Here is a 14,991-nt window from a genome sequence, read left to right on the forward strand (position 1 = left end):
CTGTATGCGAGAGTGATCCAGAGGAAGCCCACAGCACAAACCGAGCCGCTTGAGGTATGCTAAAGCACATTTGGACAAGCCAGCTTCATTTTGGAATAACTACACAAAGAATTAAATGTGTGCATTAAACACCAAGTGAACACCTGACATAACTGGCTAAGCAAATTTGGCCTAATTGGCTATTCATGAGGCAATGCTCATGCAAATATGCATTGGCTTTCGCATGCCAACTAATGCAGGGTTAAAACCAATGCCGCAAAGCGGTCGCCCTGCGGGAATTAGTTCATGCTGCAATAGCACTATCCAGGAGCGCCACGGGGAGGCTTCCCAATGCCCCCTTGGAGGCGGGTGGTGGATGGCTCATTCCAGGTGGTGTGAGTCCTGGAGTGGGCTGTCTGCGCCTGTCCTTCCCCCCCCTTGGAGTGCTGTGTGTGAGCCAGCCCTGAGCTCCAAAGCTCAGTGTGACCCATGCTTCATTCCTTTCCTTTTCAAATGTGTTGCACCCAAGCTATGCTCAGTAGCAGAACGCAATGGACGTTAAGGTAATTGCCTGTTTTTAAATATTGGGAGGTGGGTGCGGACGGCTCTCCCCGGCGCTGGCCACGCTTGGGGGGGGGCGCCTGCGCCACCCAGCCTCCCCCTCCGGGGTGCTGCTGTGGTTCCCAGGCAGTGAGAGCGCCTGGGACCCCGCGGTCCCCCGGTTGTATGGGGGCATTGGGAAGCCTCCTCGTGGCGCTCCTGGATAGTGCTATTGTAGCATGAACTAATTCCCGCAGGGCGACCGCTCTGCGGCATTGGTTTTGGACCCTGCATAAGTTGGCATGCGAAAGCAAATGCATATTTGCATGAGCATTGCCTCATGAATAGCCAATTAGGCCAAATTTGCTTAGCCAGTTTTGTCAGGTGTTCACTTGGTGTTTAATGCACACATTCTCTCTGTAGTCATTTTGGAATAAGATGTTGTGGACTGAGATATTTGGGCATAACAAGGGGCGTTATGCATGGAGGAAAACACAGCATTCCAAGAAAAACACCTGCTACCTACAGTAAAATATGGAGGTGGTTCCATCATGCTGTGGGGCTGTGTGGCCAGTGCAGGGACTGGGAATCTTGTCAAAGTTGAGGGACGCATAGAATCCACTCAGTATTGGCAGATTCTGGAGACCAATGTCCAGGAATCAGTGATCCAAGGCTGGATCTTTCAACAAGACAACAACTGCGCAAAATCCACTAAGGCATTCATGCAGAAGAACAAGTACAATGTTCTGGAATGGCCATCTCAGTCCCCAGACCTGAATAGAATTGAAAATCTGTGGTGTGAGTTATAGAGAGCTGTCCATGCTCGGAAGCCATCAAACCTGAATGAACTAGAGATGTTTTGTAAAGAGGAATGGTCCAAAATACCTTCAACCAGAATCCAGACTCTCATTGGAACCTACAGGCAGCGTTTAGAGGCTGTAATTTCTGCAAAAGGAGAATCTACTAAATATTGATTTCATTTCTTTTTTGTGGTACCTAAATTTACGCACCTGCCTAATTTTGTTTAAACAATTATTGCACACTTTCTATAAATCCAATAAACTTCATTTCACTTTTTAAAATATCACTGTGTGTGTCTCCTATATGATATATTTAACTGACATTTTTTATTGTGACAACCAGCAATTTATACAGGAAAATCATGACGATTAACAACGTTGCCCAAACTTTCGCACCCCACTGTATCTGCCATAGGCAGTCATGTGACACAGGGGGGAGATCAAATTACAACTTGTGATTAGACACAGATGAGGGGGAATTAGACAGGCTATACTCTCTAAACACATTTAGGGTGCATTTCTCTGTTTTCCTTCTGTCCTGTGCAAGAGTTCAGGTCCACTTTAAGGTGCCTGGGGTGATGGCTGGTGGCGTGGAGGAGGGGGTTCCCAGCGGATGGTTTGCGATAAGTGGTGGTGCATAGCCCACCATTCTCCTTTTTGATCCGCAGATCTAAAAAAAGGTATATCCGATCTGCTGGAAGTATATGACGACAATGTTCCGTTGATTAAAGGCAGAGGCGTATCTAGAGGGGTGCAGGCATGGCTTGTGCCATGGGCGCCACAGCACCATGGGCGCCATGGCTGCCTTCTCCTCCCTCATGCTTCAGCACCATACTGAAGGATGTCTCTCAGGCATTTGTACCTGCTCTTATACTGGAGGACATCTCTCACTACCTATACTGGGAGAGTCTACTTATACTGGGGGGCACCTACCAAATCTATACTGAGGGGGTTACTTATACGGTGGGGAACCTCTTATTACCTATACTGAGGGACTACTTATACTGGGTGGATACCTCTTACCACTTATGCTAAAGAAGGCTACTTATACTGGGGAGACATCTTTAACTACATATACTGGGAGGGCAATGTAAACATGGGTCTACTTATACTGGGTGAACTACCTCTGGCTACCTATACTAGGGTGCTACCTCTGGTTACTTTTACTTTGGGGTTAACTCTAGCAACCTATACTGGGGAGACTTGTATCATTGCAAGAAAATAAGCTGTTATTATGGGACAAGGTGGTTTGATGGAGTAAGGGGGGGGGGGCGCAATTTCAGTGTTTGCCATAGGTGCTATGTCACCCAGATACGCCCCTGATTAAAGGTGCGTAAGGTTACGCGTGTGTACAGTCTGTCGGCAGGCTACCGGGCAGGGCCGAGCGAGGCTCCAGCCTCAGGGTGCAGTGTAGGAAGGGGCACACAACTCACTCAGCTATCATTCCCCTATTGTGTTTGAATTAGAGAGAAATAAGGAAAGGGGATATATAGTAGTGACTGCAAGCCAGGTGTGTGTGTGTGTGTGTGTGTGTGTGTGTGTGTGTGTGTGTGTGTGTGTGTGTGTGTGTGTGTGTGTGTGTGTGTGTGTGTGTGTGTGTTGTAATAGCAATCAGTGTGTGATGGCTGGAGTGGGAGGGATGGAGGCGCGCACTTTGGTTTCTCAGCCTTGGGTGCTGGAGGACCTTGTCTCGGCTCTGATAAGCCTGGTTTTGGCTGATCCGCTCAATTTTTTTCTAATTATTCATGTTAAATGCAGTTAGAAAACCCGTATTTTCTGCCCTATAAGACGCTTTGGAATATAAGATGCACCTAAGTTTAGAAGGCAAAAACCAGGGAAAAAATATATATACTAAACCTGGTGCGTCCATATTTCAGGAGCGTCTTGTACATGACCTCCCCCAAATGGTGTCCCCCAAGTGTCCTCCTGAGTGCCCCATGTCTTTCACATGTGTCCTTTTGTGTCGGAAATAATCGATCGACCTGTCGATCGGGCAGGAAATTGTATCATGTGTACCTAACATAATGGATGAGTGTGAAAGCTCCCTGACATGTAAGTCTCTACTGACTCAGGATGCGGAAGCTGTGCTAGTAAATGAAAACCACCATCAGCTGTGTTAATGAATTGACAGCTAGTGTCTTTGATTTGATAGCACATATTTTACTTCCTGGCCTGGGTTAGTGGGTAGTTTATGTATATATAATTTTCTCATTCATTTTTTAACTGCAGTGATTTTTCTCTGTTTACAGACATATACACACTGAGCGGAAATGCTAATGGCCAGCCCTGCGTATTCCCCTTCAAGTTTGCCTCTAAATGGTATGTGGACTGCACTGTTGAGGGAAGATCAGACGGGTTGATGTGGTGTGCTACAACAAAGGATTACGACACAGATGGGCAATATGGATTCTGTCCAATTAGATGTAAGTCTTGTAATTAAAGAGAAACCGTAGCCAACATTTGAACTTCATCCCAATCAGTAGCTGATACCCCCTTTCTCATGAGAAATCTTTTCCTTTTCTCAATCGGATCATCAGGGGGCTCTGTATGGCTGATATTGTGGTGAAACCCCTCCCACAGGGGGATGTCAGGACCATGGTCCTGACAGTTACCTGTCTGTGAACCTCATTGCATTGTGGGAAATAACTATTTACAGCTGATTCCAACTGCCAAAAAAGCAAGCAGCATCTCGTTCCACGGACATCACCTGCCAGCAGTAAAAATGTCACCAGCTGATAAATGTCAGAATGTAAATCAGGGAGAGGAAAGCTTTTACAATGCGCAAACACTGACTAAATCATTTAAACATAATTATTGTAAAAATGAAGAACTTTTTTGATTACATTATTTTCACTGGAGTTCCTCTTTAAACTTGTGTTGTTGTTACAAGGATCTATACAATTGCATCTGTTTCTTTGTTGGGAAATAACATTTTTATTGGTGGAGTGCACTGGCACTGAGATTATGTTTTACACCTGGCCATTGTGTTGTGGTGTCATGCTCCACCCTCATGGCATTCCAAAAAACTTCATTCATATGACCCCGCGTCAGAGTGTGCCGACAGGGTCATATGCATAGTGCCCCCCCCCCCTTCCCCACCCCCACACACACACCCGCACACCCTTGGCTGTCCATTGCTGACCCTCCCCCAGCGACATACTCCCTGCTAGACAGAAAGTACATCACTTGGATTCCTGGGTATCTCCATCAATTTCACGTTGTTCTGCCCACACTGCCATCACCCATTGACTTTAATTACTTCTGCCAAAATACTTCTGCCACCGCTGCATTGCCGCGGAAGTCCAACTTTGGGTGGGTCAGAGGATGATGCGGCACTTCGAGTGCAACGCATCGCGGTAAGTCTGCTGGACCCCTTGCCTTTACAACTGCCATTGCGTTACCATGCGGTAAAACAGAATAACACAACGCACATTTGATGAGTAAAATGACTTACCTACATAGAGGGAAGCCAATGGATAATCCAGAGGTGCAGTTGCAAGCACCGGGTGGGGAACTGGGGGTCCAAGCGCAGGAACAGACATGCAACATGCAAAACATCAGAAGTGCATAGACCCCAAATGCGTACCTAGCTTTAGTGTAAAGGAGGCTGGGAGGGTTTGCAACACTGTGAGGAGTGAAGTTACCCTAATTCACCACAAATGCTGCACAGCACACACATAGTGATAGTGTAGACAAAAAAATACACATGTACATACTAGTGACACAGACATACACTGTACACATTCTCATACACCTGGTACACACTAGAATGACAGACATAAAGACATGCAAGACAGACAAAGAGTCACAAGCGCGCGCACACACACACACACACACTGTACACACACACACACACACACACACACACACACACACACGCACCACACACACATTACACACACACACACACACACTGTACAGTCACACACACACACACACACACACACACACACACACACACACACACACACACACACACCACACACACATTACACACACACACACACACACTGTACAGTCACACACACACACACACACACACACACACACACACACACACACACACACACACACACACACGTACACACACACACACACACACACACACTCACTGTACAGTCACACACACACACACACACACACACACACACACACACACACACTCACTGTACAGTCACACACACACACACACACACACACACACACACACACACACACACACACACACACACACACGTACACACACACACACACACACACACTCACTGTGCAGTCACACACACACACACACACACACACACACACACACACACACACACACACACACACACACACACACACACTCACTGTACAGTCACACACACACACACACTGTACAGTCACACACACACACACACACACACACACACACACACACACACACACACACACACACACACACACACACACACACACTAAAGTCATACACACACACATGAAAAAAGCACAGCTAGCTGTACACACACTAGAGACAGACAGCCACACACTGTACAATGTCCCATGCATGCACCCAGTACAGGTGTGCTAGGCAGGCATACAAGCAGAACTACAAGACTTCAGCCCCTCCTCTTCCCATCTATGGCTGGCTGCAGAGTGAAGGCTGTCAGTCAGCTGTCACATGGAGGGCGCAGGGCGTCACTCTTCGCAAAAATTTTTAGCAAAAAGTACCACCTAAAGAATGCATATTTAGTGGCAAAAAAACAAGATATAGATCATTTTGGTGTGATAAGTAGTGATAAAGTTATTGGCGAATGAATGGGTGCATCGCTGAAAGGTAAAAATTGCTTGGGTCCATAAGGGGATCACCACCTGTAGTGGTCAAGTGGTTAAAGGGATACTTAACCTAGTTTAAAAAATGCAGTTTTACTTATCTGGGGCCACTGCGCCTTTGCAGCCCTGGCTGCGCTCGTCCTGGTTCGCGCTCCTGTCACTGGGAGCATATCCCCCAGGTGCAGTACGAAAAATCTCTAGCATGCCTGCGCAGCAGAGTCCCTGCGACAGGAGTGCGAACAAGGACGCGCGCGGCCAGGGCTGCAAAGGCGCAGTGGCCGGCAATAGGCTCAGTCGCCAAAACTGAGCCGTGGCGGGGGACCGACTGCAGGGGGCTGGTAGAATCTCCAAGTAAATAAAACTTCATTTTTTAAACTGGCTTAACATTCCCTTTAAAGGGATACTGTAGGGGGGTCGGGGGAAAATGAGTTGAAGTTACCCAGGGCTTCTAATGGTATCCCGCAGGCATCCTTTGCCCATGCAGCCACTCACCGATGCTCCGGCCCCGCCTCCGGTTCACTTCTGGAATTTCAGACTTTAAAGTCTGAAAACCACTGCGCCTGCATTGCCGTGTCCTCGCTTCCCCTGATGTCACCAGGAGCGCACGGTGCAGGCACAGACCATACTAGGCCAGCGCAGTACGCTCCTGGTGCCATCAGCGGGAGTGAGGACACAGCAATGCAGGCGCAGTGGTTTTCAGACTTTAAAGTCTGAAATTCCAGAAGTGAACCGGAGGCGGGGCCGGAGCATCGGTGAGTGGCTGCATGGGCAAAGGATGCCTGCGGGATACCATTAGAAGCCCTGGGTAACTTCAACTCATTTTCCCATGACCACCCTACAGTTTTAGTCTATAACAGCGGAACGCTTCCCTGCCTCCAGGGGGGACAGCCGTGTCACACGGCTGTCCCCAGTACAGCGCTGCCGTAGATCGCATCACCGTATGGTGTAAATAGATGGCGGTTTCGTGAATGCTGCCGGGAGACTGATGACAGAGCGGAGTCATTCAAGCTGGCCACGCGATCCGCAGCAAAACCCCGCCCCCAGAACTGCGCACCGATTGTTAGGCGGTTATGGGGCTTCTGCTCCTCTCACGCCCATTGGCGTGAGGCGGACGTTAAGAAGTTGAAAAAAAAAATAAGAAACTGAAATCACAGGTTAAGTTTTCCTTTAATAGTTCACTAGATGATTAATAAACTTTTTTAGGGCTATGGCCCACTAGAGCTCTTTTATAGGGATGGTCAATGAGATGAAAATAATGTTGAGTTAATAAAGGATTATACAAATTTTGTATGCAAATTTATGCAGCTTGAAAATGGACCAATCAAATGTTACCTCCACAAGATTTGATTGGTTCATGTTCAAGCTGCATAAATTTACATACAAAATTTGCATAATACTGCATCAACTCATTGACCATCCCTATGCTTTGGAATCACCGTTCTTCGGAATGAAAGTCAGCGGAGGGGAGCTGACTGCGATAAGGGAAATCACAATCACAGATCGTGCAGCATTTTTGGAGCAATTGTTCTTTATTACAAAAGATACGAACACTGTGAAATCACTTTGCAATTACTATGCAAATGCAATTTTGCAGCAATATCATTAACCGAGAAAAAAAACAAAAACCTGCAAATCGCAAACGCACTGCAAAAGCAAGGACTAAAAAATTGTCAGAAATCGCTCTAGAAAACACTACAAAAAGTTTGAAAAATGCAAAGTGATTATAGCAGTTTGCAAGTGCAAGTGGGATTCCAGCCTTACATTATTGTGTGGACCTTTCTGACTCTCAGGCCTGGTGCACACCAAAAACCGCTAGCAGATCCGCAAAATGCTAGCAGATTTTGAAACGCTTTTTCTTCTTTTTCTGCAGCGTTTCAGCTAGCGTTTTGCGGTTCTGTGTAGCGGTTTTGGTGTAGTAGATTTCATGTATTGTTACAGTAAAGCTGTTACTGAACAGCTACTGTAACAAAAAACGCCTGGCAAACCGCTCTGAAGTGCCGTTTTTCAGAGCGGTTTGCGGTTTTCCTATATTTAACATTGATGCAGAAACGCATCCGCAATCCAAAATCTGCAGCAGCCCGGGAGTATGCGTTTCTGCAAAACGCCTCCCGCTCTGGTGTGCACCAGCCCATTGCAATACATTACCCAAGCGGATCCGCACCCGCAAGCGGATCGCAAACCGCAGCGGAAACGCTTTGGTGTGCACTAGGCCTATGAGACGGTAAAATAAAGCTCTGTACATATGGTGATGATGCTGAATTAAATTCTGCTCTCATGTTTCAGCTATAGCAGACAGCTGGACGACAGATTCCATTACTGAAGTCAACTACCAGATCAATGAAAATTCGGCCCTCACGTGGTACCAAGCGCGGCAGAGCTGTAAGCAGCAAAACGCCGAGCTGTTAAGCATAACCGAGCTACACGAGCAGGCGTACATCTCAGGTGAGGTCTTTAAGAAATGGCGCTAAATTTTATGTCATATCAAGATTGTGTTCAAAGATGGCTGTATAGGTGGACGCCATTGTGGCTGTGAAATATACAAGAATCAGCTGAAAGATTAAGGCCCCATATACACTTGTCTTGCAAGTGTGCAATGTGTTACCCTGTTTTACGGCTGCCTAGATGACCAGCCCGGAAGTGCGGCAAACCTATAAAAAAAAGAAAAAGATGATCAATAGTTAAAAACATAGTAAGGATAATATATACATCAATCACAGTATAAAGTACAGTATATCTCCCTTACCACTCTCATAGCATAACTGTCAGTCAAGTTGATACAACACTAGGCAGCAGTGCTACTCGGATACCCCTTTTCAAAAACCGGATCAGATTCGGATCCGGATACTAGTGTTGGGCGAACAGTGTTCGCCACTGTTCGGGTTCTGCAGAACATCACCCTGTTCGGGTGATGTTCGAGTTCGGCCGAACACCTGATGGTGCTCGGCCAAACCTTTCGGCCACATGGCCGAACTAAGAGCGCATGGCCGAACATTCCCCGAACGTTCGGCTAGCGCTGTGATTGGCCGAACGGGTCACGTGGTTCGGCCCCCGAACGCGCTCTGATTGGCTGAACAGGTCACGTGGTTCGGCCCGAACGCGCTCTGATTGGCCGAACGGTCACGTGGTTCGGGTAAATAAATACCCGAACCACGTCATATCTCCGCCATTTGTCTGTGAGTTTAGCTTTGGGTAGGCAGGCAGGGTAGTTCGCGCTCCAGCCACGCTAGCCAGGGTCCCCCCAGTCATTGTGTGTCGCTGCTGGGAACAGTAGTACACCGCTCGCTCAGCCACACTATATAGCATTGTGTGTACTGCCACTGTGTACCTCGCTCAGCCACGCTATATATAGCATTGTTTACTGCCACTGTGTGTACACGGCTCAGCCAGACTATATAGCATTGTGTGTTCTGCCACTCTGTGTACACCTCTCAGCCAGACTATATAGCATTGTTTACTGCCACTCTGTGTACACCGCTCAGCCAGACTATATAGCATTGTTTACTGCCACTCTGTGTACACCGCTCAGCCAGACTATATAGCATTGTGTGTACTGCCACTCTGTGTACACCGCTCAGCCAGACTATATAGCATTGTGTGTACTGCCACTGTGTGTACACCGCTCAGCCAGACTATATAGCATTGTGTGTACTGCCACTGTGTGTACACCGCTCAGAAAGACTATATAGCATTGTTTACTGCCACTGTGTGTACACGGCTCAGCCAGACTATATAGCATTGTGTGTACTGCCACTCTGTGTACACCGCTCAGCCAGACTATATAGCATTGTTTACTGCCACTCTGTGTACACCGCTCAGCCAGACTATATAGCATTGTGTGTACTGCCACTCTGTGTACACCGCTCAGCCAGACTATATAGCATTGTTTACTGCCACTCTGTGTACACCGCTCAGCCAGACTATATAGCATTGTTTACTGCCACTTTGTGTACACCGCTCAGCCAGACTATATAGCATTGTGTGTACTGCCACTCTGTGTACACCGCTCAGCCAGACTATATAGCATTGTTTACTGCCACTCTGTGTACACCGCTCAGCCAGACTATATAGCATTGTGTGTACTGCCACTCTGTGTACACCGCTCAGCCAGACTATATAGCATTGTGTGTACTGCCACTCTGTGCACACCGCTCAGCCAGACTATATAGCATTGTGTTTACTGCCACTGTGTGCACACCGCTCAGCCAGACTATATAGCATTGTTTACTGCCACTCTGTGTACACCGCTCAGCCAGACTATATAGCATTGTGTGTACTGCCACTCTGTGTACACCGCTCAGCCAGACTATATAGCATTGTTTACTGCCACTGTGTGTACACGGCTCAGCCAGACTATATAGCATTGTTTACTGCCACTGTGTGTACACGGCTCAGCCAGACTATATAGCATTGTGTGTACTGCCACTCTGTGTACACCGCTCAGCCAGACTATATAGCATTGTTTACTGCCACTCTGTGTACACCGCTCAGCCAGACTATATAGCATTGTGTGTACTGCCACTCTGTGTACACCGCTCAGCCAGACTATATAGCATTGTTTACTGCCACTCTGTGTACACCGCTCAGCCAGACTATATAGCATTGTGTGTACTGCCACTCTGTGTACACCGCTCAGCCAGACTATATAGCATTGTTTACTGCCACTCTGTGTACACCGCTCAGCCAGACTATATAGCATTGTGTGTACTGCCACTCTGTGTACACCGCTCAGCCAGACTATATAGCATTGTTTACTGCCACTGTGTGTACACGGCTCAGCCACACTATATAGCATTGTGTTTACTGCCACTCTGTGTCTGCTGGGAACAGTAGTACACCGCTCACCCGCCACTGTATAGCATTGTGCTCTGTGTCGCTGCTGGCAATAGTGGTACACCGCTCACCCACCACTGTATAGCATTTCTGTACTGCCACTGTACTGCTGCCAGTCAGCGTGTACTTTAAGGATAAGTGAAATGAGGAAGAAATCCGGTGAAAGAAGGAGGGGCAAGGGAAGAGGTGTTTCCCCTGACGGTTCACGTACAGGCCACAGGGGAGCACCCAAGAAAACCCACTCAATACCGCCCATGTTGTCCAGGACAACAACCCTCACAGATCCAAAAGAACAGGACCAGATAATTACTTGGATGACCTCTCAAGCGTCCAGCAGTGGGTTAAGCAGCACCAGCACATCACGCACGAGGTCCGAGTCCTCAGCCAGTTACAAGGAGCCAGTGGGCACAAAGCTGACACAACCGGCAGCGACACCACGCACACAACTGCCAGATAACCAGTCCGATGAATTACCTCAGGACACAATGGGGTATTCGCAGGAACTATTCCCAGCCCAACAAACTTCCACCTTTGAAAGGTCAATGGAGGAACAGCCAGAAATGTTGTGCCCGGATTCACAACCATTAACTGTGGGAAATGCACCGGGCACTGAAATACAACAAGGCGAGTCCGAGGACTTTGAAACCCAAATCCCAGAGCAAGTTGGGCAGGAGGGCTTGCAATTGCAGGAGGTCGGCCGAGAAGCTCTGGAAGACGACGTTGGAGTGAGCTGCGCAGAGGTTGTTCTGGGGAGCTCTACTCCACGGCGGCGGCCCCCCACAATGACATATGACGAGTTTGAGGAGATGGAAGAGGAGGGTATGGACAATGTGGACATAGACCCAGATTTTGTTTGTGAACGAGAACATCACCGTCGTAGCAGCAGCACAGATGAGTCTGTTGAAGAACCCACTGCTGCACGAGTTCGCCTTGTGCCACAAGGTAGGCGGCGCCAAATTTCAGGCACCACAAGCGTGGAAGTTCAAGTGAGAGGCAAAAGAGGCGCAAACAGAAATCGCCAGCAAGGCAGGTGCTCCAAAGTCTGGGCTTTCTTTGAAGACTGCACTGAGGATGTTACCATGGCGATTTGCAAGGTGTGCAAGACCCGCCTGAGCAGGGGGAAAAGTATTAACAACCTCTCCACCACCAGCATGAGCCGCCACATGCTATCCAAACATCCCACTCTGTGGGCAAACTCGACAGGACAGGGTACCAGCAACACTGCCTCCCTTGGGTTCACCAGACTCACCACCAGACCCGCCTCAGCAGCAGCAGTAGCCCAGCCATTGCGTGGTTCACAACATTCACAAACATCAGACGACGCTGACACTGTCACTTTCCGGAGTAGTGCTCTTGAGGTCTCCCAGTCTTCATCAAACACAACAACCAACAGCCCTTCAGTGTGCAGCCCTACGGTTCAGTTGTCTGTCTCGGAGATGTTTGAGCGCAAGAGGAAATTGCCAGCAAATGACCCCCGGGCCGTGGCAGTAACAGCCAGCATAGCCAAGCTTCTGGCCTGCGAAATGCTGCCATATCGAGTGGTGGAGACAAACAGCTTCAAGGGCATGATGTCAGTGGCCATCCCACGTTACGTGGTTCCCAGCCGCTACCACTTTGCGCGCTCTGCAGTGCCTGAGTTGCATGAGCACGTGGTCAGCAAAATAACCCGAAGCTTGAAGAATGCCGTTGCCTGCAAGGTTCACCTCACCACTGACACCTGGACGAGTGCGTTCGGCCAGGGTCGATACATCTCCCTTACCGCGCACTGGGTGAACCTTGTGGAGCCTGGCAGCGATTTCTCAACTGCTACGGCGCGGGTGTTGCCCACGCCGCAAACAGCTGCACCGCCGTCCCTCCCACTGGATAACAACAGCAGCAGCTACCTCTCTGACTCCTTCTCCTCCAACGCATCTCAAAGCTGTACCTCATCCGGAAACGCGAACCCAGCACCAGCAGCAGTAGGATCGTGGAAGCAGTGCAGCACAGCTGTTGGCATGCGTCAGCAAGCGTTGCTGAAGCTGATCTGCCTTGGGGATAAGCAGCACACAGGGGAGGAAATTTGGAGGGGAATAAAGGAACAGACGGATTTGTGGCTGGCACCGCTGGACCTGAAACCCGGCATGGTTGTGTGTGATAATGGGAGTAATCTCATTCGCGCTTTAAGGTTGGCTAAGCTGACACACATCCCTTGCCTGGCGCACGTGATGAACCTAGTAGTTCAGCGGTTCCTGAAGACTAGGGATGCTCATTCGGATTCCGCGGAAATGCAATTTCCGAAATTCCGATCGGAAATTGCATTTCCGCATCGGAATGCGGAAATCGGTAATGTAAGTGCCGTAGGCGGATTTCCGCCGGATATCGCGGAAATTTCCGCCGGAAATCGCGGAAATTCCACCCGACTTTAACATCGATTTTCTCAAAAACTATAAGGTCTTTTTGAAAACTTTTTTTTGCATCTTGTTCACAAGATTCGGTTTAATAAACCCTGAAAATTTGGTGTTTCTAGGACTTAAGGGGGCTTTGTTATTAACCATTAAAGTCGGTGGATTTTTACTGTAATGTAAAATGCAGAAAATCTGCATCTGCCTATTTTCTGCATTTTATATTACAGTAAAAATCTGCCGACTTTAGCAGTTAATAGCAAAGCCACCGTAAGTCCTAGAAACACCAAATTTTTAGGGTTTATTAAACAGAATCTTCTGAACAAGATGCAAAAAAAAGTTTTCAAAAAGACCTTATAGTTTTTGAGAAAATCGATGTCAAAGTCGGGCGGAATTTCCGCGATTTCCGGCGGAAATTCCGCATTAGAATGCGGAAATTGGTAGCGGAAGGCGGAATCGGTAATCGGTACATGACGGAATGCGGATTTACCGCGGAATCGGAAATTGGCATTCCGACCATCCCTACTGAAGACATACCCAGGCGTGGCCGATCTTCTGTTGAAGGTGCGACGAGTGGCCAAACATTGTAGAAATTCAAGTACTGCTTCGGGGGCACTCGCCAAGATGCAGGAGCGCTTCAATCTCCCCCACCATCGCTTGCTGTGTGATGTCCCTACGCGCTGGAATTCTACGCTGCACATGCTAGCCCGCTTTTGCGAGCAGAAGAGTGCAGTGGTCCAGTACATGACGGCGCAGTACCGAGGCGCATCCGGCCAGCTGCCAAGCTTCTGTGGATCCGATTGGGCCAACATGTTGGACCTCTGCCAAGTCCTCCAAAATTTTGAGCAATCCACGTTGCTTGTGAGCAGTGACAACTCTTCAGTCAGCATTACCATACCACTGCTGTGTTTACTGAAGAGGTCAATGTTGAAAATCAAGGAAACAGCTGTCATGATGCAACTGGGGGAATCTGAAGGAGAAAACGATCAGCGTGATGGTACCAACATCAGGCCATCCGCCTCAGGAAACGCTGGCCCCAGCAGCTATGACGAAGAAGAGGAGGAGGAACAGCTGGAGTTGGAGCAGGAATTTCCTGCCACCACTGACGAGGGCCAGAGCGGTGCACGTTGGACTTCCACAATTCAGCGCGAATGGTCAGCAGAAGCAGACCAGGAAGAAGGTGACGACTATGATGCATCACAACAACTATCACAACGCTCACAAGAGGATGATGAGGATTCTGGTAGGACTCTGGCACACATGGCTCAATTCATGCTAGACTGCATTGAACGCGACCCACGCATTGTGCGCATTCTGGACAACACCAATTACTGGGTTTATACCCTTCTGGATCCACGGTACAAACACAATGTTCCAAAACTGCTTGAAGAAAGAGTCAGACAGGTCAAAATGGAAGAATACCAGCAGGCCCTTGTGGAGACTTTAGAGAGGAGATTGACATCCTCCCCCTCCACTAGCCAGTTGTACGCCGACAGACTGACTTCCGCAAACCCAGGACGACCAGGAGGGCAGCAAACAACACAAGCCACAGCTAGTGCCCAAAAGGGAATGGTATCGGCAGTGTCCTTGGAGTGGGAAAATTTTCTGACACCCATGCAGCAGCAGCCCACTGAACAGCAATCGTGCAGATC

At 48.5% G+C, this 14,991-nt stretch overlaps 1 protein-coding gene across 1 annotated transcript in view; it reads left to right on the forward strand.

Annotated features, from left to right (window-relative positions):
• The window catches only part of LOC137518156 (macrophage mannose receptor 1-like), a 335,787-nt gene that overhangs the window by 18,546 nt on the left and 302,250 nt on the right, over positions 1-14,991 (forward strand). Inside the window, exons 3-4 of the mRNA XM_068235568.1 lie at positions 3,569-3,742; positions 8,412-8,570. Coding sequence (XP_068091669.1) covers positions 3,569-3,742; positions 8,412-8,570 — 333 coding nt within the window. The remainder of the gene's footprint in view (positions 1-3,568; positions 3,743-8,411; positions 8,571-14,991) is intronic.

The sequence above is a fragment of the Hyperolius riggenbachi genome, chromosome 5 (genome assembly GCF_040937935.1).
Source record: "Hyperolius riggenbachi isolate aHypRig1 chromosome 5, aHypRig1.pri, whole genome shotgun sequence".
Taxonomy (NCBI): domain Eukaryota; kingdom Metazoa; phylum Chordata; class Amphibia; order Anura; family Hyperoliidae; genus Hyperolius; species Hyperolius riggenbachi.